Consider the following 21,059-nt stretch of genomic DNA (forward strand, 5'->3'; position numbering starts at 1 on the left):
TCGCAAAGTGATTTCATGCTCTTTATTCAGCTCATAGTGGTGAGGAGGAATGAATGAAAGTCCCCTCACAGTATCTGCTTTATATACATTATTTACACAATGGGCTGCACATGATTGGCTAATTCCGGAATTCTACTGTAAGCCAATCAGGTTGTGGATTCACTTCTATCTGGAGCAGGATTGGGTGGTTCCTGCCAACCAATCATACTGCTGCATTGTTCTAGGACCAATCAGACTGCTGCATTCTGAATCCTATTGTTCTAGGACCAATCAGACTGCTGCATTTTGGATCCTATTGTTCTAGGACCAATCAGACTGCTGCAGTTTGGATCCTATTCAACTCAGTACATAACACCAGCACTCACAGGAATCCATTTCTCCCTTTCTATGCTCTGCTTATCCATCCATTTATCAGTCTATCATCCATCATCCATCAGTAGAAAGACACTTGATCATCTAGTTACTTTGGAACTCCCTGCCTATTGATATCAACCAGGCGCCTTTGCTGTCCTCGTTTTGGTACCTGCTAAAAACACCCTTGTTTAGACCAGCCCATCCTGAGAAAGTTGATGTGAATGAATTTTAACCTGTTTTCATATTTAATTTTTCTATGTTTTAAAGAATTGTGTCAATTTTTTTCTTGTTTTCTTGTTTTAACTTTTTGTAAACTGTTTCGATGGATTTTTTTAAAAAAACACTCAAATAGTATATCAATATTATTAAATAAACAAACAAACAATCCTCAGTGTCATGCTAAATTAAACCAAATCCCCTTTGCTGTTACTGCAAATACAGCCCCTACAAGGAAGGGCATGAAACACTAATTCACACTAAACAAATGTGAAGGTAGACAGCAACAGACTTGCAGACAGGCTCTCACTATATATGACAAATCAGAGGGAAGCAACTACAGAGCTCAGCCGGATTTCCTCTCATGGAAGTACGTAGGATTGCAGCAGAAATGGTTTGTTCAGCCCCAGCCGCAAGAATCCCAAAGTCAAAGACTGTAAGGATTCTACTTCCTCCTCCTGCAGCCCCAAATACTCACTGTTGCAGAGAAGGGGCGGTAATACAGTGCCATCTGAGTGCTTTGGATGTGCCTCACGCCATCCCATGGGGGGCAGAAATAAAAAGATCCTCTGGCAGAGATCAGATTAACAAGCCTCTCCACTGGTTGCCAGGCGCCTGTCACTCCAAACAGCAACCTCCAGAGGGACTGCACAAACTCCGGAACCGCAAAGCAAACAGGTGTGCTCACCTGTCCTCCCGGAAGAGGCTCCAAAGGGCTTTGCATCACATCTGCCGGCTCCGTCGCCAACAGAGTCAACTGCTAATGGGACGCAATGCCAGCTGGACCCTAAACTGCATGAGGGCAAGCCACAACTCTCCTGTGGGCAGGGCAGGTGTTGGCACCTGATTGCAGAGGTGGCCTGCTGCCCAGCTCACACCAGAAGCTGCCGTTGCTACAACACAGCTCCTTGTAGCAACCAGGGTGTCAAATCTCCTTTGCCACACACAGGGACACAAATGCAGCACCTGTTGAATGTTGGGGGTTTTTTTTGCACAGTTGTTAAAGGCGCAGGTGCCTTGGCAGAAAGCAGAAAGGACTACAGAAAGCAGAAAGGATGCGGGTGGTACTGTGGGTTAAACCACAGAGCCTAGGACTTGCAGATCAGAAGATTGGCGGTTCGAATCCCCGTGACGGGTTGAGCTCCCGTTGATCGGTCCCAGCTCCTGCCAACCTAGCAGTTCGAAAGCACGAAGTGCAAGTAGATAAATAGGTACCGCTCCGGCGGGAAGGTAAACGGTGTTTCCGTGTGCTGCTCTGCTTCTCCAGAAGCGGCTTAGTCATGCTGGCCACATGACCCGGAAGCTGTACGCCGGCTCCCTTGGCAAATAAAGCAAGATGAGCGCCGCAACCCCAGAGTCGGCCGTGACTGGACTTAATGGTCAGGGGTCCCTTTAAAGGTGCAGGTGCCCTGGCAGAAAGCAGAAAGGACTACAAAAGTTGGACTACAACAGCTGGAGGGCCCTGGGTCATCCGCACCAGGTGAAAGGATTGAGATGGACTGCAGGAAGGATGCACACATATATGAACACTTGCAAATCAGCAGCCCCTGGTCCCCTGTCCAACGGACGGGGACATTTGCTGCGATGCTCTTTCTGGGAAGCAGGGGTGCCAATGGAGGTCACTTCTACACCATATACTGAAAAATGGACATCCAATGAAGCTGAATGTTGGGAGATTTGGGACAGATAAAAGGAAGGACTTCTTTACGCAGCACACGGCTGATCGATGGAACTCCTTGCCACAGGAGGCAGAGATGGCAACCAACTTGAGTGGCTTTAAAGGAGGATCAGACACATTTGTGAAGGAGGAGAGGGCTGTTGGTGGCTCTGCTCTTCTTCCACAGTGGGAGGCAGCAATGCTTCCAGATACCAGTAGCTGGAGAGTGAAGGGGAGAGTTGCTCTTGGGCTCAAATCCTGCTTGCGGGTTTCCTTTTGGGGCATCTGCTTGGTGTGGGATGTGAAACACAGAGCAGTCAAGTACAACATCCCTAGAGTGGACATAAAAAGGGGGTGTCTGGACCAGCCAGTCGGAACTTCCTGTTTCCTCCTAGGCTGGGACAGACTTCCTCTACATGTGACCAGAGGTGGGCGTGACCTCACCTATGCAAGTAACAAAATGCCTCAATGGAGGTCGCCATCTCTCTCTCTCTGACTACATTCATCGAAGAAGCAACATCTGCTTATCCTAAGATGCTCTCTTGGCTTCTGCCAAGAGAGGACAAAGGAGCTGTCTCCTTATCGGATAGTTTCCAGGTGTATGTTACTTTTGTAACTTGAGTCTGCCTTCTGGGATCCATCTGTGAACAGAATGTGAGTGAGTAAACTCTTTTATAGAAGACTGTCGTGTCTACAGTGGTTCCTCGGGTTACAGACGCTTCAGGTTACAGACTCCGCTAACCCAGAAAAAGTACCTCGGGTTAAGAACTTTGCTTCAGGATGAGAACAGAAACCGTGCTCCTGCGGTGCAGCGGCAGTGGGAGGCCCCATTAGCTAAAGTGGTGCTTCAGGTTAAGAACAGTTTCAGGTTAAGAACGGACCTCCAGAACGAATTAAGTTCTTAACCCGAGGTACCACTGTATTTCTTTTATGAGGAACTAAAGGGGAAATTGCCAGGTAACTTATTTTACAGGCTTTAGCGAGCCTGAGCAAACGCATCCGCTGTGCAAGTTTAAAAAGGGGAATGTTACTCTGCTAAATTGTAGATGGGAGACTCCCTATTCCCTTCACAGAGCTACAATTCCCAGACTTCCCTGGGAAGAAGGAGGATTGCCAGTTAAACCACTCCGGTGGTACAGCAGGGCTTTGACTGTATGGTGGGGGCTGTGGCCCCGACTGGCCTGGCCTCCATGGGTAGCAGAGCCCCACTGTGTTTCCCGACCCCTGCCAGCCAGAGCCCAACCTTAACTCTCTTTGTCCTTCTCTCTGACTCCTCTAGAGATGACAGAGGGAGGTATCAGTCCCTCACTCCCTGCTGCTTAGATGCTGAGCACCATAGCCTTTTGCTGCCTCAGCACCTTTCTCCGCCATGCACTCCGCTTCTCATGTTTCAAAGGCTCAATTAGCTTCTGAGGCTTCTCAGCTTTTAAACGTCTCCCTCCGTGACCTTCCTGGGAACGCCTCACATCTCCTTGGGCATCAGTTTGGTCTGTTTTGCTGCATCCCTCCTGGATCTGTCTATGGGGGGAGAGATTTGGCATGGTTTGCATCGTCTGCTGTGTCTTCTTTCAGCAGCCAAAATGACCTTGTGCTGGCGATCCGCTGCTTTCATTTCGCCTGTAAAGTTGCATGCGTCTACTTTGGGAAGGAACGTTGGGAGCTGCCTTCCACCGAATCAGGACATTTGTCTGTCTTGCTCAGTGCTGGCCACACTGTCGGGCAGCGCAGCAAAGGCTCTCTGGGGTTTCAGGTTACATACGCTTCAGGTTACAGACTCCGCTAACCCAGAAATAGTACGTCAGGTTAAGAACTTTACCTCAGGATGAGAACAGGAATTGTGCGCCAGCAGTGCGGTGGCAGCGTGAGGCCCCATGAGCTAAAGTGGCGCTTCAGGTTAAGAACAGTTTCAGGTTAAGAATGGACCTCTGGAACGAATTAAGTACCAATGTAGTGGAGACTGAACATGTGCAGAACATGCTCTGCAACTGAGCTATGGTGGTTCTTCTTTGGGGAAGCGACAGCCTTCAAGACATGTTTTATTTTTTATTTATTTGTGGCATTTCTATCCAAGACGCTCAAGGCGATGTGCATGCTTCTCCCCATTTCCTCACGGAGTCCCCACAACAACCCTGTGAGGTAAGCTAGGCTGAGAGGCATTGGCTTGCCCAAAGTCACACCCAGTGTGCTTTAAGGCTGTGATGGACAGCCGAGCCAGACCTGAGTCTGAAGAAGAAGAAGTAGAGTTTGGATTTGGTATCCCGCTTTATCACTACCCGAAGGAGTCTCAAAGCGGCTAACATTCTCCTTTCCCTTCCTCCCCCACAGCAAACACTCTGTGAGGTGAGTGGGGCTGAGAGACTTCAAAGAAGTGTGACCAGCCCAAGGTCACCCAGCAGCTGCATGTGGAGGAGCGGGGAAGCGAACCCGGTTCCCCAGATTACGAGTCTACTGCTCTTGACCACTACACTCATACTGGTGATGCAGCCCCTCAGAAATCCCCCCAAGAGGGCTGGAGCCTCTCTCTGATTGGCTACCAAGAAAGCCAGCCGGAGGGGGGTGGGGCCACTGGCAGAGGGAGAGGAGTGCGGGGGGAGCGCATCGCCCCCAGCAGCGCGATCCCGGAAGGGTGCCATTGCGGCTGCCCCCCGCCTGCGTTTGGGCGCCATGCCCCTGCAGGTGGCGCACCCTGCCCCCAGGGCGTGCGCCATGCCCCCAGGACGCACGCTCCGCTCCTGCAGGCGGCGTGCCCCATCCCAGGATGCATACCAGCCCCACTCCTGCCTGCTCTCCGCCCCCCCCCCCCGGTGCCGGAGCATAAAGCTCCGCCACTGGGTGCAGCCAGCACTTTCCTGCCATGCACTTTAGACCAGGGGTCAGCAACCTTTTTCAGCCGTGGGCCGGTCCACCGTCCCTCAGACCATGTGGTGGGCTGGACTATATTTTGGGCGGCGGGGGGGGGGGGATGAACAAATTCCTATGCCCCACAAATAACCCAGAGATGCATTTTAAATAAAAGCACACATTCTACTCAGGTAAAAACACGCAGATTCCTGGACTGTCTGCGAGCCAGATTGAGAAGGCGATTGGGCCGCATCCAGCCCCCGGGCCTTAAATTGCCTACCCCTGCTTTAGACCCAACCAGTTATATTTCCTCTGCTATCTATTTCATTTATTTACTGCATTTATATCCCACCTTTCCCTCCACGGAGCTCAAGGTGGCATACATGGTTCTCCCACCTCCTCATTGAATCCCACAACAATCCTGTGAGGAAGGCCAGGCTGAAGGGCAAGAGTGACCGGCCCCCGAGGTTGCAGCCAGTGGAGCGGGGACTCGAACCCCCGTCTCTCTCAGCCCATAGTCCATCACTCTGTGTGCGACACCACCCCTGGCTCTCTGCTAGATTTAATAGGTCAAGTGGGACCAATTAAGGTCAAGGGGGCACACTGCTGGGTGCAGAATTTAGGCCCTTGACCGGACCCTCAGAGACAGGGCACAGAGGAGAGAGACAGAGGCAGAGATATACTGTATTTTTTGCTCTATAAGACTCACTTTTTCCCTCCTAAAAAGTAAGGGGAAATGTGTGTGCATCTTATGGGGCGAATGCAGGCTGCGCAGCTATCCCAGAAGCCAGAACAGCAAGAGGGATCGCTGCTTTCACTGCACAGCGATCCCTCTTGCTGTTCTGGCTTCTGGGATTCAGAATATTTTTTTTCTTGTTTTCCTCCTCCAAAAACTAGGTGCGTCTTATGGTCTGGTGCGTCTTATGGAGCGAAAAATACAGTACTTTGCTGCTCATCAACTCTGTCATCCTGTCAGCTGGGGACCTGCTCCTTCACCCTGTTTGCGCATTGTAAGATTTCACAGAAATGTACTTTAGTCTCACAAAGTACGGGAAGAGTACTTCACGCAGACAACAGGCCAGTGGTGGTGCCGTGGTTAGAGTGTCAGACTAGGCCCTGGGAGACTAGAGTTCGAATTCCCACCCTCTCAGCCATTGAGCTCTTTGGGTGTGATATTGGGGGCCAGTCACTTGCTCTCATCCTAACCTACCTAGCGGGTCTACTGTGAGGGTACAATTAGGAGGAGAACCACGTACGGCACCCCAAGTTCCTTGGAGGAAAAAGTGAGACATAAATGTAATATATAAATAATTAAGCCTGCAACTTACATGTGTTTAACCTGCGCATATTCAGTTTTACATGCTTGGCAAAAAAATTTTAAGGGTGGGGCAGAAAGGGGTCAAGCATCTGGGGGAAAACACTTTGGTAATCCCACCTGTCATTGAACCCAATGTGTTTTAACTATACAACTGCAATTTTGGCTTTAGGTATGATCCCTGGAACGTAGCCCCTGTGAGTGTTGTGGGCTTACTGTAATAAGTCAGTAAATATGGACAAGCCAAAGTTATTATAATTTTTTAGAGAAGTAACTCCAAAAACACTCGCAAAAAAGAAGCAGCAAATCTGTATCTTTCTTAAGGATATGCTTCACCTCTGCCAAACAGACAAGTGGGGATGGGGCCATAGATGTTTAATGCTTAAAACCCTAAAGAATTAGCATCATTAGTGATCAGTGACAAAGCAAGAGAGTGGCTTCCTCTTTGAGCCTTGTATGACCCTTGGAGCAGGGACCTGTCCGTCTATGCTTCCATCGCTGGAATTGGCACTGCTACAGGGGCCACACAATACCCTTTCTACAGCGCCTGTACTTTGGAACTCCCTGCCAATTGATATCAAGCAGGTTACCTTTGCTGTGCTCTTTTTGGCGCTTGCTTAAAAACAGATGTATAGAATGGGGAGGTAACTTTAATCTGTTTTGCATTTTAACTTTTGGATGCTGTAATGCACAATTTTATTGATTTTCTTGTTTTGTCTTTTTGTAAGCTGCTTTGCTTTTATTTATTTATTTTTTTGCAACCAAGCTGTGTATAAATCTTATGAAATAATAAAACAAAACATATTGATGGTGCTGTGAAAACAGAGAGCAGCACTGATACCCTGAGAGGTGGCCTGGCCAAACAGCAGTGTAGACAGTCAAGGGGACACATCCCTCAAGAGCGAACCATGCTTTTGATCATGAAATCAGACAACATGGTGGCTTGAGCCACACTCACCTCTTTTAGGTCAAACAAGGAGCTCTTGTGTTCAGGAGCAATGAAGGAATTCTGGAAAACACAATATAGTTTCCCCTATTATTTTCCTCCAAGGACAATCCTCACAGAAGAAAATGGTTATAAAATCAAATCCACTGAACGTGGTGTGGATATGAAGAATGCAGGACTGGGGCATCTGGGTTCTGAACAGATATTGCTCCTGGTTCTCCAAGAACGCCCTGCACCACAAAGATGTCAAGAGCTAGTCATGCAGGTTTAGAGACACTCGTTTTTATTTAATGAGATTTGCAAACGCAGTAAACAAAAGCAAGCAAACAAAACATCAAATTAAAAAAAAAAGAATAAAAACAGTCAAAAGAGCAATACAAAATAGCAGAATAAAAATCATAATGATCATAGGTAAAGGTAAAGGTAAAGGGACCCCTGGCCGTTAGGTCCAGTTGCGAATGACTTTGGGGTTGCGGCGCTCATCTCGCTTTACTGGCCGAGGGAGCCGGCCAGCATGTGGCCAGCATGACTAAGCTGCTTCTGGCAAACCAGAGCAGCGCATGGAAACGCCATTTACCTTCCCACCGGAGCGGTACCTATTTATCTACTTGCAATTTGACGTGCTTTCAAACTGCTAGGTTGGCAGGAGCAGGGACCGAGCAACGGGAGCTCACCCCGTCGCGGGGATTCGAACTGCCGACCTTCTGATCAGCAAGTCCTAGGCTCAGTGGTTTAGACCACAGCGCCACCCTCGTAGAAAGCTTTAAAAAAGAATGAGTAGCATAAAATATATTCCATGGTGGGGTACAAAGTTCATGTTTATATGTAACTTATTAAATAATCACAAATGTTGCCAAATAAACTCTTTTAGTAGGAATGTGCCAACTATAAGAGTGTTTGGTCATATCAATCACAAATCACCCCAAGCAGAAGCTGGAGGGGCCCACCTCATCCCTGGCAACACATAGTTTATAAGTCAAGTTTTTTTTGGAAATAGTAATAAGCAGGATTTCTTAAAACCCTCAATCCAGAGAGTAACAGGATGCGTGCTTCCTCCAGAGATCCCTAGATGAGCAGCAACCAGCAAATATAGAATGATTTGTTGAGGAGTAACAGCAACAGCAGTCATGAAATTAAAAGACGCCTGCTTCTTGGGAGAAAAGCAAAGACAAACCTAGACAGCATCTTAAAAAGCAGAGACATCACCTTGCCAACAAAGGTCTGTATAGTTAAAGCTATGGTTTTCCCAGTAGTGATGTATGGAAGTGAGAGCTGGACCATAAAGAAGGCTGATCACCGAAGAATTGATGCTTTTGAATTATGGTGCTGGAGGAGACTCTTGAGAGTCCCATGGACTGCAAGAAGATCAAACATATCCATTCTGAAGGAAATCAGCCCTGAGTGCTCATTGGAGGGACAGATCCTGAAGCTGAGGCTTCAATACTTTGGCCACCTCATGAGAAGAGAAGACTCCCTGGAAAAGACCCTGATGTTGGGAAAGATGGAGGGCACAAGGAGAAGGGGACGACAGAGGATGAGATGGTTGGACAGTGTTCTCGAAGCTACCAACATGAGTTTGACCAAACTGTGGGAGGCAGTGGAAGACAGGAGTGCCTGGCGTGCTCTGGTCCAGGGGGTCACGAAGAGTCGGACATGACTAAACGACTAAACAACAAGAAGGCCAGCTTCAGCTCCATTCAAGATGGATGAGAGACACAATTTAGCATCCAAGGTGACCTATTTGCCAACAATAATGTCAATCTCCATGGCAGAGAACTTTTGCTTCCAGAACTTCTGAATATTCTTATATCCCCACCACATATGTGGATAAGTTCATTGCACTCTCATTTTTTTAAAAAATAAGCGTATGACTTCTATCCAAAGCAGCACTAAGTCACTCATTCTGTTAGTGCAATGGGTTCCTTTCTTCCCCACCCCTCCTGCAGGCCCCCTAAATCTGTTCTGGGGTTTCCCTGCAACCTGCCTGAGCAAACAGGGGAAGGCACAGAGTTCACATGGTGGGGGGTGTAGGAAAGGGGGAAATGTTCCATTGCACAAGCATAAATCATTGCGGTAGCAGAAGGAGTGCATTGGACAGCACCCAATATTCTTATGCAGCTTTTCCTGGGAGACTTACAGAAGGTAAAATTTTGAATTTGAATTTTAAAATAGAACAACCCAGAAGAATAAAGTCCATTCACAATAAACTCCTGCCTTGAATCAGCAAATGGAGACAAACATTACGCAAGGTGCTGCAACCTGAATCACAACCCCTGTAGGGTTTAGATGTGTGACACCTGTGTGACATATACAGGGCAGCCATTTGACCTTCGCCTTCCACCTTAATGAGTCATTACAAGCAAGATACTTACGCCTCAGCGGAGGTCTCCTTGGCAGACGAGTGGTTCAACAGGTGTTTAACACCAAAGAGGTAGGGCCCACAGCGGCTCCCACCTGATTTAGTAACTGCTGAGATACATCCCATGCAGGATCGTATTTCCCTTCCTATAGGAGAAGCGAACGTTGGTACTTACCATGATAAGTTCCTTCTCTGTAGGGAGAAATATGATCTGGCCCTCCCAGGTACAGTCATACCTCAGGTTACAGATGCTTCAGGTTGCGTTTTTTTGGGTTACAGACTGCTGAAACCTGGAAGTACCGGAACGGGTTACTTCTGGGTTTCAGCGGTTGTGCATACACATGCGCAGAAGCGCTAAATCGTGCTTTGCACATGCGCAGAAGCGCCAAATCACAGCCCGCGGGTGCGCAGATGTGCTGCTCAGGTTGCGAATGCTGCGGGTTGCAAGCATGCATCCAGCACGGATCACGTTGGCAACCCGAGCACCCACTATACTGCTGTGTACATGGGAGAGGTCATCAGACACAGAGCATGGAGGGTTGCCCAGGGGGCCAGATATGCCTCCTCACAATGTTCCAGGGCCTCCTATCTCCCCGTCCCTCTTGCTCTTTAGCACATACTGGTGGCGGCGACGGCGTCCCCTTTCTCCTCTTCACCAGTCCTATCTACACGGCAAGCTTGGGACGGGAGTCCAGGCACAGAGAGGCATGTCCCACTGGGACTGCCGAATTTCCTGCTCCGAGCTATTTGGTTTCCTTCTTTTTTAGTCTGTTAGTTGTTTATTCCTGACTGTACAGCTACCTGCTTAAGCACAAATTGAACTGGAGAAAAAGGGGTTGTGCCTGCCCCAGGTATACTCTAAACCCCCCCACAAACAAACAAACAAACAAACAAACAAACAAACAAACAAACAAACCAGTTACTTCCTGCCAGTGGTGAGATGGGCAGTGACAACCCACACAGAATCATACTTCTCCCTACAGAGAAGGAACTTATCACGGTAAGTGCCAACGTTTGCCTCTCTCCAGTACACATGCAAAATCTTGTGTTGTATCCAATGTGCCACCAAGTTAAAGTCATTGCAGTTGGCTCTCCTCCACCTTCACTGGCCTTTCATCCTGCACTCCCTTTTCCACAGCAGGCTCCCAGGGACCGGGTGAAGAAATCACTCAGAAGCTGATCCTCAGCTCCAGCCAGTTCACTTTTCTCCAAGGCGTCTTCCCCCTTGCCTTCAGCTACTGAATCTCTTCAGCCATCCCTTCTATCTGGTTGCCTTACAGCTGGGCTCTTGGATCACTTTAGGCCCCGTGTATCATCTCATCCTGGGATGCGTGTGGCGCTCTGGGCTAAACCACAGAGCCTAGGGCTTGCTGATCAGAAGGTCGGCGGTTTGAATCCCCACGACGGGGTGAGCTCCCATTGATCGGTCCCTGCTCCTGCCAACCTAGCAGTTCGAAAGCACGTCAAAGTGCTAGTAGATAAATAGGTACCGCTCTGGCGGGAAGGTAAACAGTGTTTCTCTGCACTGCTCTGGTTCGCCAGAAGTGGCTTAGTCATGCTGGCCACATGACCTGGAAGCTTTTCGCCGGCTCCCTCGGCCAATAAAGCGAGATGAGCGCCGCAACCCCAGAGTCGTCCGCAACTGGACCTAATGGTCAGGCGTCCCTTTACCTTTACCTAGCATCTCATCAGGCAGGTCTCTGACTTTTTTCTCCAAGGAGGCTTCTCCCACACTCTGCTTGCAGCTGCTCCATTTTATCGAACCACTGTCTCTGTCTGCTGTTGATCCAGTTTGTCAAGCAGTTGATCCAACTGGCCTTGCTGCTCCATTTGTTCCTGGCTTTGCTGCTGGAGCATCAATCTGAACTGCTCTAGAGGTATACCTGTTCCTCCCTTCACCTTGACTCAGGCACAGAGGTCCTCCTCCAGGAAAAATGAATCCCACTTTTGACACCAGTGTTGCACGCCACCACAATCTATGAGTGAAGTGAGATTCCTGGTGTTCCAGGCATTTATCCAGAGTTCAGTTTCCTTGGAATGAGGGACAGTGGAGACTGCTATGTCTTTAGGATATATGGTTTATTAACACATATATACAGCATGAGTCTATGATAGAGGGGCTCCCAGCATTAACCCCGCAAGAAGGTCTCGCTTCTCCCATAGCCACAGCCTTGGATTCAAGCAGAAATCAAGCATGCATCTCCCACTCAGGCTTCTGCCTGCTTCTAGCTCTCTTTCACACACCTCTGGCCCTTTTCCTTCTCACCAACAGCCAAGTGAGGGAAGAGTGAGGATGATAAATTCCTTATTAATGACTACAAGAAAGTTAAAAGCATTGCATTTCCTGTCAGCCTGAGGTTTATTTAGATTCTAAATATATATATTCCCACAGCTTCCTTTCCCTTTAGTAATTTTGTGTGTCTTTCATATGCTAGCAAAGAGAAATTTCCCCATATGATCTCCCTCTTTTCCTCTCTCTCATTCACCATATATATATATTTGTTCAGTGTTTCCTCCTGCACACTTATTTATTTATTTTACAAATTGCTTGGGGAGTCTTTGATGCCTGTGACGAGCTTCAGATGTTGGAATCTATTAATCTTGCCATGTCTGCAAAGAAACTGTTTTGCATGATCTCGTGGGCCCAGCTGCAAACCTTCCAACCCCCACCAAAAAACACCAGGGACTACATGGTGCATTTCAAAGGGTAAATGCAGACAATGGGATTCAGGGGCAGGTTTGCCCCTTTAACATGCCCAAATTTTCTATTCCAGACAGGGCGAAAAGGAGGCACCTGTTATGTACTGAGTTGAATAGGATCCAAACTGCAGCAGTCTGATTGGTCCTAGAACAATAGGATCCAAATTGCAGCAGTCTGATTGGTCCTAGAACAATAGGATTCAGAATGCAGCAGTCTGATTGGTCCTAGAACAATGCAGCAGTATGATTGGTTGGCAGGAACCACCCAATCATGCTCCAGATATAAGTGAATCCACAACCTGATTGGCTTACAGTAGAATTCCAGAATTAGCCAATCATGTGCAGCCCATTGTGTAAATAATGTATATAAAGCAGATACTTTGAGGGGACTTTCATTCATTCCTCCTCACCACTATGAGCTGAATAAAGAGCATGAAATCACTTTGCGACTCTGAGTATATATCAGCACCTGTGTGTGGGAAGAGCCTTGGAAGAAAAAGCATAGAACCATAGAATTGTAGAATTGGAAGGGACCCAAGGGCCATCTAGTCTAACCCCCTGAGATGCAAGAATCTCAACTGAAGCATCCCTGACAGATAACCATCCAGGAAAGAGAGTCTACCACCTTCTGAGAAGTCAGTCCTACTGTTGAATGGCTCTCACCTTCAGAAAGTTTTTCCTGTAAACAACAGATGAGAATCTCCTTTCTTGTAACTTGAATCCATTGGTTTGGGTCCTCCCCTCTGGAGCAGCAGAAAGCAAGTTTTCTCCATCTTCCATGTGACAGCCCTTTAGATGTGACAACTGCCAACTCTCATAACTTCCCCTGGTTTTTTAAGACCCTCAGCTACTGGCTGCATTTCTTCGCAGGCCCTCAACAAATGGGTTTTTTGGAGGCTTGAGCCAGGAACCAGGCTCACGACGGCTTATATAACATGTGAAAATTACATAATTACAGACATAACAAAAGCAGTCATAAACAATAAACAGAATGAAATTGAACAATTTCCACATAAATAATAATAAAAGCAAAATACAAAATACAAAAATAATAATATCAATAATAAAATAGTATCAATGATTATTTATACAAGCAGGGCTCAAGTACAAAAGTTTGGTTGTGTCTAGACTAACCTTGTGAAGAATACAGAGATCATAAAGATTTGAAAAGAATCTAAGGAAGGGAAATGATTGAAGAACAGATGTGAATGCGAGTAAGACAACTAAGAGACGTGTGGTGAATGCGTGGAAGTCTTTTATAATATTTTAACTAAGATTTATATATTGCAGTATTTGAAGCAAGGATTTGGTAATATTCCAGGTTATGAAAAGTATTTTTTTCCCCTTTGTCTTTTTTCTTTATATCTTTTATTTTTTCCTTTTCTTTCTTTTTATTTTTATTAGTTTTCCTTTTGGAAAATATGTATATAAGTGTGTTTACATTGTTATATATTGTTCTTTGTTTTTCTTTGTTTAACTTCTATTTTTTGAAAAATTTTATAAAAATTAAAAACAAAAACAAAAAATAGCAACAAGGGACCCCACCCCCCCACAGGCCCCAATCATGCTCTGAACATCCTATTTGTACAGGGACCTGTGTGCAGACTCTGAGTCTTGTATAGTATTTATCTATTACTTATTGCATAAAACTGATACACTGTTTGAAAAAGAAAGTCCAAAGTGGTTTACCAAAAAAAGGACAAAACAGTAGACCCATCAATAAGAACAATTAGCAAAGATCGTTTAAACTTTCGAAAAGTGACTTTCTAAACATCTGTGTAGGCTTGTCTAAGCAAGAATGCTCTTCAAGAGGACAGAGAAAGCACAAAGTGTACGTGCCCAAAGATTAAGGCTTTCTGGGAAATGATATATAATGAACTGAAAAAGGTATTTAAATATACCTTCTTGAAGAAACCAGAGGCCTTTCTTCTGGGCATTGTCGGCCAATTGGTGCCAAAGAAGGACAGAACTTTCTTTATGTATGCTACAACAGCAGCAAGAATACTCATCGCAAAGTATTGGAAGACACAAGATTTACCCACTTTGGAAGAATGGCAGATGAAGGTGATGGACTATATGGAATTGGCAGAAATGACTGGCAGAATCCGAGACCAGGGAGAAGAGTCGGTGGAAGAAGATTGGAAGAAATTTAAAGATTATCTACAGAAATATTGTAAAATTAATGAATGATAGAATGATGTTGGATAGCAATTAAGGGGTTTCCAGCTGTAATGATTTAAGAGAATATGAAAAAGGGGTTATAAATGGGTTAAAATTTAATGGTAAAAGCTGATTGATAATGGGCTAAAATGAAAAAATTTAAGGTTAGATCGTTAAGATAAATTATAGAAAGAATTTGCTGAAATAGTTAATTGAATTAGAATACAAAAAAGGGAGGTGTGAGGAGGTCGATGAAACAAGTAAATGAAAGGTAAAGATATGGAATACTGGATATGTGTTTTAGTGTTTTTGTTTCATTTTGCTGTATTGTTGTATTGTTTTTCTTTTTATGTATTGTAATGTATGTTTTGTTAAACTTTTTATTGTTTTCCTTTTTTCTTTCTTTTGTAATCTTTAAACTTTGAATAAATATCATTTTAAAAAAAAGAGAGAGAGAAAGCACAAAGGCCTGCGTAGTTCTCCTCTTTCTCACAGAATCCTCACAACAACCCTGTGAGGTAAGTTAGCCTGAGAGGCAGTGACTGGCCCAAGCCCACCCAGGGAGCTTCATGGCCAAGCGAGGATTTCAATCCTGGTCTCCCAGATCCCCGTCCCTAAAAATGCACAAGCACCTAAGAAAAGCCCTGCTGGATGAGGCCCATCGAGTCCAGCATCCTGCTACTCAGCTATACAGCTGCAAATACAGTGGTACCTCTGGTTACGTACTTAATTCGTTCCGGAGGTCCGTTCTTAACCTGACACTGTTCTTAACCTGAAGCACCACTTTAGCTAATGGGGCCTCCCGCTGCTGCCGTGCCGCCGGAGCACGATTTCTGTTCTCATCCTGAAGCAAAGTTCTTAACCCGAGGTACTATTTCTGGGTTAGCAGAGTCTGTACCCTGAAGCGTCTGTAACCCAAGGCACCACTGTAAAGTGTTGTGTGTTGTAAAGTGCTTTATACAAATGTGACACTAGATGGCAATGGTGAGCTATGGCAAATTCAATATATTTTTCAAAACTTTTTTTTTAAAAAAACATATTCACAACGTTTTTTATATGTGCCTAGATTCCACCCTGTTCTCCCAGTGGCCAACCACTGGGCCAACCAGTGGCCATCTCCCTTCCTGTGGTTTCTAGCGGCTGGAATAGTTTGTTTGCTTCAAGTTGGCCCTGGAATCAGGGTGAAAGAAAGGGCAGCCGGGTCAGTCTTAATGGCTGGCCCTCATTCCGAAGCAATTATGGTCTATGTCTCCCTGGAGAAGAGCAAAGAGTGTCAGTAACTAGAGGTCACGGAGACACAAGATTTACAGATGCTGCTCTGCAGCCCAAGGCCTTCCTGTGTAAATGATGATGATTCTACCAGGCTGTGCTTGGGCATTGCTGTTATCTGCAGCATGCACTCATGGCTTGCAGGAGGGCTATTGCCGCTTGCCTGGCAGATGCTCTTGGCGTTCTACAAAAGCCCTTCTCTGTTGCCTCCTGTCCACAGAATCCCTGTCCCGGTTTCTCCAAGGGTGGGAACGTCATGAGAAACACCTTTAAAAACAAAGAGCATCACACCCTTTCTGGTGCCTGCTAAAAATGTTCTTCTTTTGGCAGGCCTATGCAGATGCTTAGAAATACTGATGTGAATTTTAATGTGTTTTAGTGTTGTTGTTTTTTAAAAAAATTGTATGTTATAAAGTATTGATGTGATTTCTTGTTTTTTTTTCTTTTTTGTAAACCTCTTTGAGGCTTGTTTTACAATCAAGAGGTGCATGCATTTTACAAAATAAATAAAAATTAATAAAATGCCATAAAAAGGGAATATCAAAGCGGCTTACAGCAGTTATGGTCTATAGCAGCAGTAACACATTGCTCAGAGCACCTTATGACAACAATTAAAATACAACCCCGTGTGATTAAGCTAGACAACAACTTCCACAATGAAAGAGAAGAACAGGGGAATCTGCAGCACTCCATATATTGTCGCGGAAGCTTGGTTCTCATCAGGCTTTTTTGGAGTTTTATTCTGCCCCCTGCCCCTGCCCCATTTCTCCCATGCCTTACTAAAGGCGTTTTTGTGCTTCTGCAGAAGCCTGCTGTTACCTCCCTCTTGTGCATAGGTGATGCCAGTTTGGCTCCACTCAGAATCAGCAACTTTGCTATCAATGCACAAGATGCTGTGTGCTGAGCCTATCACCTTGTTTAGGTCCCACAGCCCAGGTTTTAATCCATCAGCTGCTGGCAGGTCCAACTGATGCAGTCCTTGCCAGCAGATGAGCCACTGATAACCTTGCATCTGTGATGTCCCTGTCTGTTTTCTTATTTAATCCATCCTCTGTCTGCATTGCATGCCATTGTTAAAGAGAGTTTCCTTAAGCCCATTTTCCTAATCCTGATATCTTAATTGTACTGAGGATCACTGATGTTTGCATTCCCATGGGGCTCCTCTGTTTGGCTTTATCCCTTCTGATTTCCCACAGGATTGCCACAGATCTCTCAGCTAGTGGAGTCACTTGACTCTGATGCTCAATATGCCTCCACCCTCAAAGCAGACAGTAGGGAAGTTCCAGGCCAGATGTTCTAACACCATATTGACAGAGAGCCAGTGGTGGTGTAATGGTCAGAGTCCCATAACACTAGGACTCATGGACTTGCAATGATGCTGAGTGTAGGAAAATTCAGGACTGATGAAAGAAAGTCCACAAAGAAAGGTTTGGAATTGCCCAAGAAAGATGTTAAATTATTTTTGTATGCCACAACTGCTGCTCGAATATTACTAGCTAAGAAGTGGAAAACACAAGAACTACCAACTGTGGAAGAATGGCAGATGAAGATGATGGACTTTTCGGAGCTAGCCGCCCTGACCGGAAGAGTCCGTGACTAGAATGAGGAGTACCAGGAAGAATGGACGAAATTTAATGACTATTTAAATACATTAAGTTAAATTAATTGGAAAAAGCTTGCAATTACCAGTTAGGCTTAGGACTTAAATAAGTAATGTGAGGAATTATTATGTTTAATGCTGAATTGGGAAGAAAGACTGATGTTAAGTGATTAAGTTAAGATTTTAAGAACTTTGATTTGGAAAACCGTTAAAATGATATCCACTGAAATTCAACTTGGGGGATACGAGGAAGTCACTGAACAATGTTAAGAAGATTAGTTTTAATAAGGTTATGATTTATGTTTGTCTGTTTATTTGTTAGTGTGTTTCTTAATTTTGTGAAAATCAATAATTTTTTTTTTTTTAAAGGATCAGGCATGACTGTTGTGTGTCACATGCCTGTTTACTTCCAGCACAGTCTGCTGGGAACTTCCATTTGTATATTGCTTTTGCATTGCTGCTGTTTTGCTGGACACAAAGGGAAGCAGACATGTTTTCCCTTTGTTCCTAAACTATGCTGAATAAATGCCTGTAAATAATGCTTACACATGTCTCTGTCCGCCATTTCCATTGTGAGAACTTATTCACTCTGCTGATAAGAGCGTGCAGAGTCTCTAAACGTATCTGAGGCTTGTGTCGCTGATTGATGCTGTACTGGAGATTGCCCGGCTGCCGGCCTGTGGCTGGAGCCAGCTGGGGGCCTGCCAAATGCCCCCATCTCCCCGGCAGTATTCCAACAGTGTAATGGTCAGAGTGCCATAACACTAGGACTCATGGACTTCCAATGAAGCTGAGTGTAGGAAAATTCAGGACTGATCAGAGAAAGTCCACAACGCAAGAACTATGGAACTCCCTCCGGCAGGAGGCAGCAATGGCCACCAGCTTGGATGGCTTTAAAGAAGGACTGAAGAAACTCAGGAAGGAGCAGAGGACTTGGTGATGGCTCCTAGCCATGATGGCTGTGCCCTGCCTCCACCATTAAGCAGGGTTCTTCTCATGTTCTTATCTATTTTCAGTGCTGGGCATCAGATCACACACCTGAGCAAAGGCCTTCCACCGCACTGCTCCGCTGACTTACTTTTAAAGCCTCCAAAGAATGAGAGTCTACCACTTCTGAGGGAGTCTGTCCCACCATCAAACGGCCCTTCAGAGTCAGAAAGTTCTTCCCAAGGTTGCGTCAGAAACTCCTTCATTGTGAACGCTTACATTTGAGATGGAAGAGAGATCCCATTTTGCGAAAACCAACTCATCTTAACTTACGGTTTCGGTGCCTCAAATCAAGCAAAGATTTCATGGGTCAAATTCTGACCTGGAGGATGGCCTTGCAATACCAGTTGGAGAAAGACAACATTGAGCACGTGAGACTGAGCAGTGGCAGAGGGACACCACCAGGGGGACTTTCTGAAAGTTAAAATCAGCCACCCTTCTCCCCCCCCCCCCCCGCTGTGTATTTATTTTCAACACACATTCCTTCCAAATGATCAATCTCATCTCCTGTCCTGCACCTGGGTGGCGTCATTGGGAATTAATTGCCCTTTATCTGGTTAAACTGGCGGTGAACTCAGAAGCTATTTGCCTTCATCTACTGTGAGGCAAGACGGCCTGCAGTCTTGTAATGGGAGCTGGAAGGAGGAAGGAGAGGAAAAAATTCATGCCAGGGATGAGAACGGTATATTATCCTCCGCATTGCTATTCAATTTGAGAGTTAATTGGATTGTATCGGAAAGCATTTGATCTCGGCTGAGGCTGGCTTAATAGAGACACAGCTTCACTCCGAGCTGCCCCATTCAAAATGGGTGGTTTTGAGGGAGGGCAAAGAGATGGTCATCGCTGCCACGCCACAGATCCAGCTGCCAAAGGCAGATAGTATATCCAGCAACAGAATAAAAGCCATTGGATTACACTAGTAAACCCTCTGAAGAGACAAGCTCTATCTGGCTGGGGTTGGCTTCGCTCAGTCTGTTCCTCTGAGATAAGGCAGGGGAGGCAGCCATCCATCCTGGGCGGTGTCACACAAACACTCCGATTTCCCCGCAACCTCCCCACGTCCCTCCCCATTCCCTGTTCTCAAAGGGCTGGATCACTGGGAGAGATGAAAGTCATCAAGAGGCTTCCCACGGCCTCCGACCAAACATGTTCAAAGATGCGTGTCGCAGGCTCAGACGTCAGGCTCAAAGACCGCGGCCCAAATAATAAGAGCAAAAGAGGTATAAAGCACAAGCAAAGATAAAAAAGACCAAACCTTCAAAAGGATAGTTTGAGGCGCAAAATGCACTACCTAGCGCTTTTTTCCACACGACTTTGCATACTTTTGCCTAAGAACTTTCTTAGCATTGAAACAGGGTGTGGTGAGCCACTTTTAACAGTCATGGCTTCCATGGAAAACACTGTCTGGAATTAACACCTCATTATGGTGCAGTAACATATGGAAAACAGCATTACATTAACAACTTAACTGGTACATCTGTTTGTATGAAAGAAAGAAAAAGGCCTCTTTTGTGGAATTTTATTGAATACATAAAAACACAATTTATCTCTTCCACAAGTCGCTCAAAAAATTTGGGAGAAATAACTTATAACTGGTTGAAAAATGCTATGGTTGTAATATAGAGTCTTTTATTCTTGGTAGTCCTTGGGCCTCTGATGGTTTAATTCATATGTTTCTGTTTCTGTTTATCTTGTAAGCCATGTGCACCACACTTGCTCCTTCGTTTCTTACGATAGTGCTCTCCACTTGCCTGTTTTGTTGCTTAGTCATTTAGTCGTGTCTGACTCTTCGTGACCCCATGGACGAGAGCACGCCAGGCACTCCTGTCTTCCACTGCCTCCCGCAGTTTGGTCAAACTCATGCTGGTAGCTTCGAGAACACTATCCAACCTCTGTCGTCCCCTTCTCCTTGTGCCCTCCATCTTTCCCAACATCAGGGTCTTTTCCAGGGAGTCTTCTCTTCTCATGAGGTGGCCAAAGTATTGGAGCCTCAGCTTCAGGATCTGTCCTTCCAGTGAGCACTCAGGGCTGATTTCCTTCAGAATGGATAGGTTTGATCTTCTTGCAGTGAATGGGACTCTCAAGAGTCTCCTCCAGCACTAGAATTCAAAAGCATCCATTCTTTGGTGATCAGCCTTCTTTATGGACCAGCTCTCACTTCCATACATCTCATCTCAAACATCCCGATAGCCAGCTTTATCATTTCTTCTTGTGAATGTACCATCCCATTGCAGCCTTGGTTCAGTTTTAAAGTCTCATTAAACTCTCTTTTGTTACTTGGGTTATATGGATAAATTTAATAAAATACCTAAAAATAACAGTCTTGGCTTCCCAGAGTTCAGAAGGTGGCCATCATATCACCTGTCTTCTCTTCTCCAGGCTAAAAATGGCCAACTCCCTCAACCGTTCCCCATAAGGCTTGGTTTCCAGACCCTCCCTCAACTTGGTCGTCCTCCTCTGTGTATGTCAATATCCTTCTTAAGCTGTGATGTCCAGAACAGAGCACAGGGCTCCAGGTGGGGTTCAAACTAGGCAGAATATTGCAGTACTTTTACTTCCCTTGATCTGGACACTAGATTTTTGTTGATGCAGCTAAGAATCACATTGCCTTTATATTATTATTATTATTATTATTATTATTATTATTATTATTAT

General features: G+C 45.6%; 2 protein-coding genes across 4 annotated transcripts in view; both read right to left on the reverse strand.

Moving 5' to 3' along the window:
* Positions 1–21,059, reverse strand: part of LOC308594631 (uncharacterized protein) — a 133,228-nt gene that overhangs the window by 50,923 nt on the left and 61,246 nt on the right. The window lies entirely within an intron of this gene.
* CCDC33 (coiled-coil domain containing 33) overlaps positions 1–21,059 on the reverse strand; it is a 154,973-nt gene that overhangs the window by 24,785 nt on the left and 109,129 nt on the right. For all 3 annotated transcript variants that reach the window (XM_081207621.1, XM_081207619.1, XM_081207620.1), the window contains one exon: positions 7,342–7,392. In XM_081207621.1, the coding sequence (XP_081063747.1) occupies positions 7,342–7,392 (51 nt within the window). The remainder of the gene's footprint in view (positions 1–7,341; positions 7,393–21,059) is intronic.

Source organism: Podarcis bocagei (assembly GCF_964188305.1).
Source record: "Podarcis bocagei genome assembly, chromosome: 9".
Classification (NCBI taxonomy): domain Eukaryota; kingdom Metazoa; phylum Chordata; class Lepidosauria; order Squamata; family Lacertidae; genus Podarcis; species Podarcis bocagei.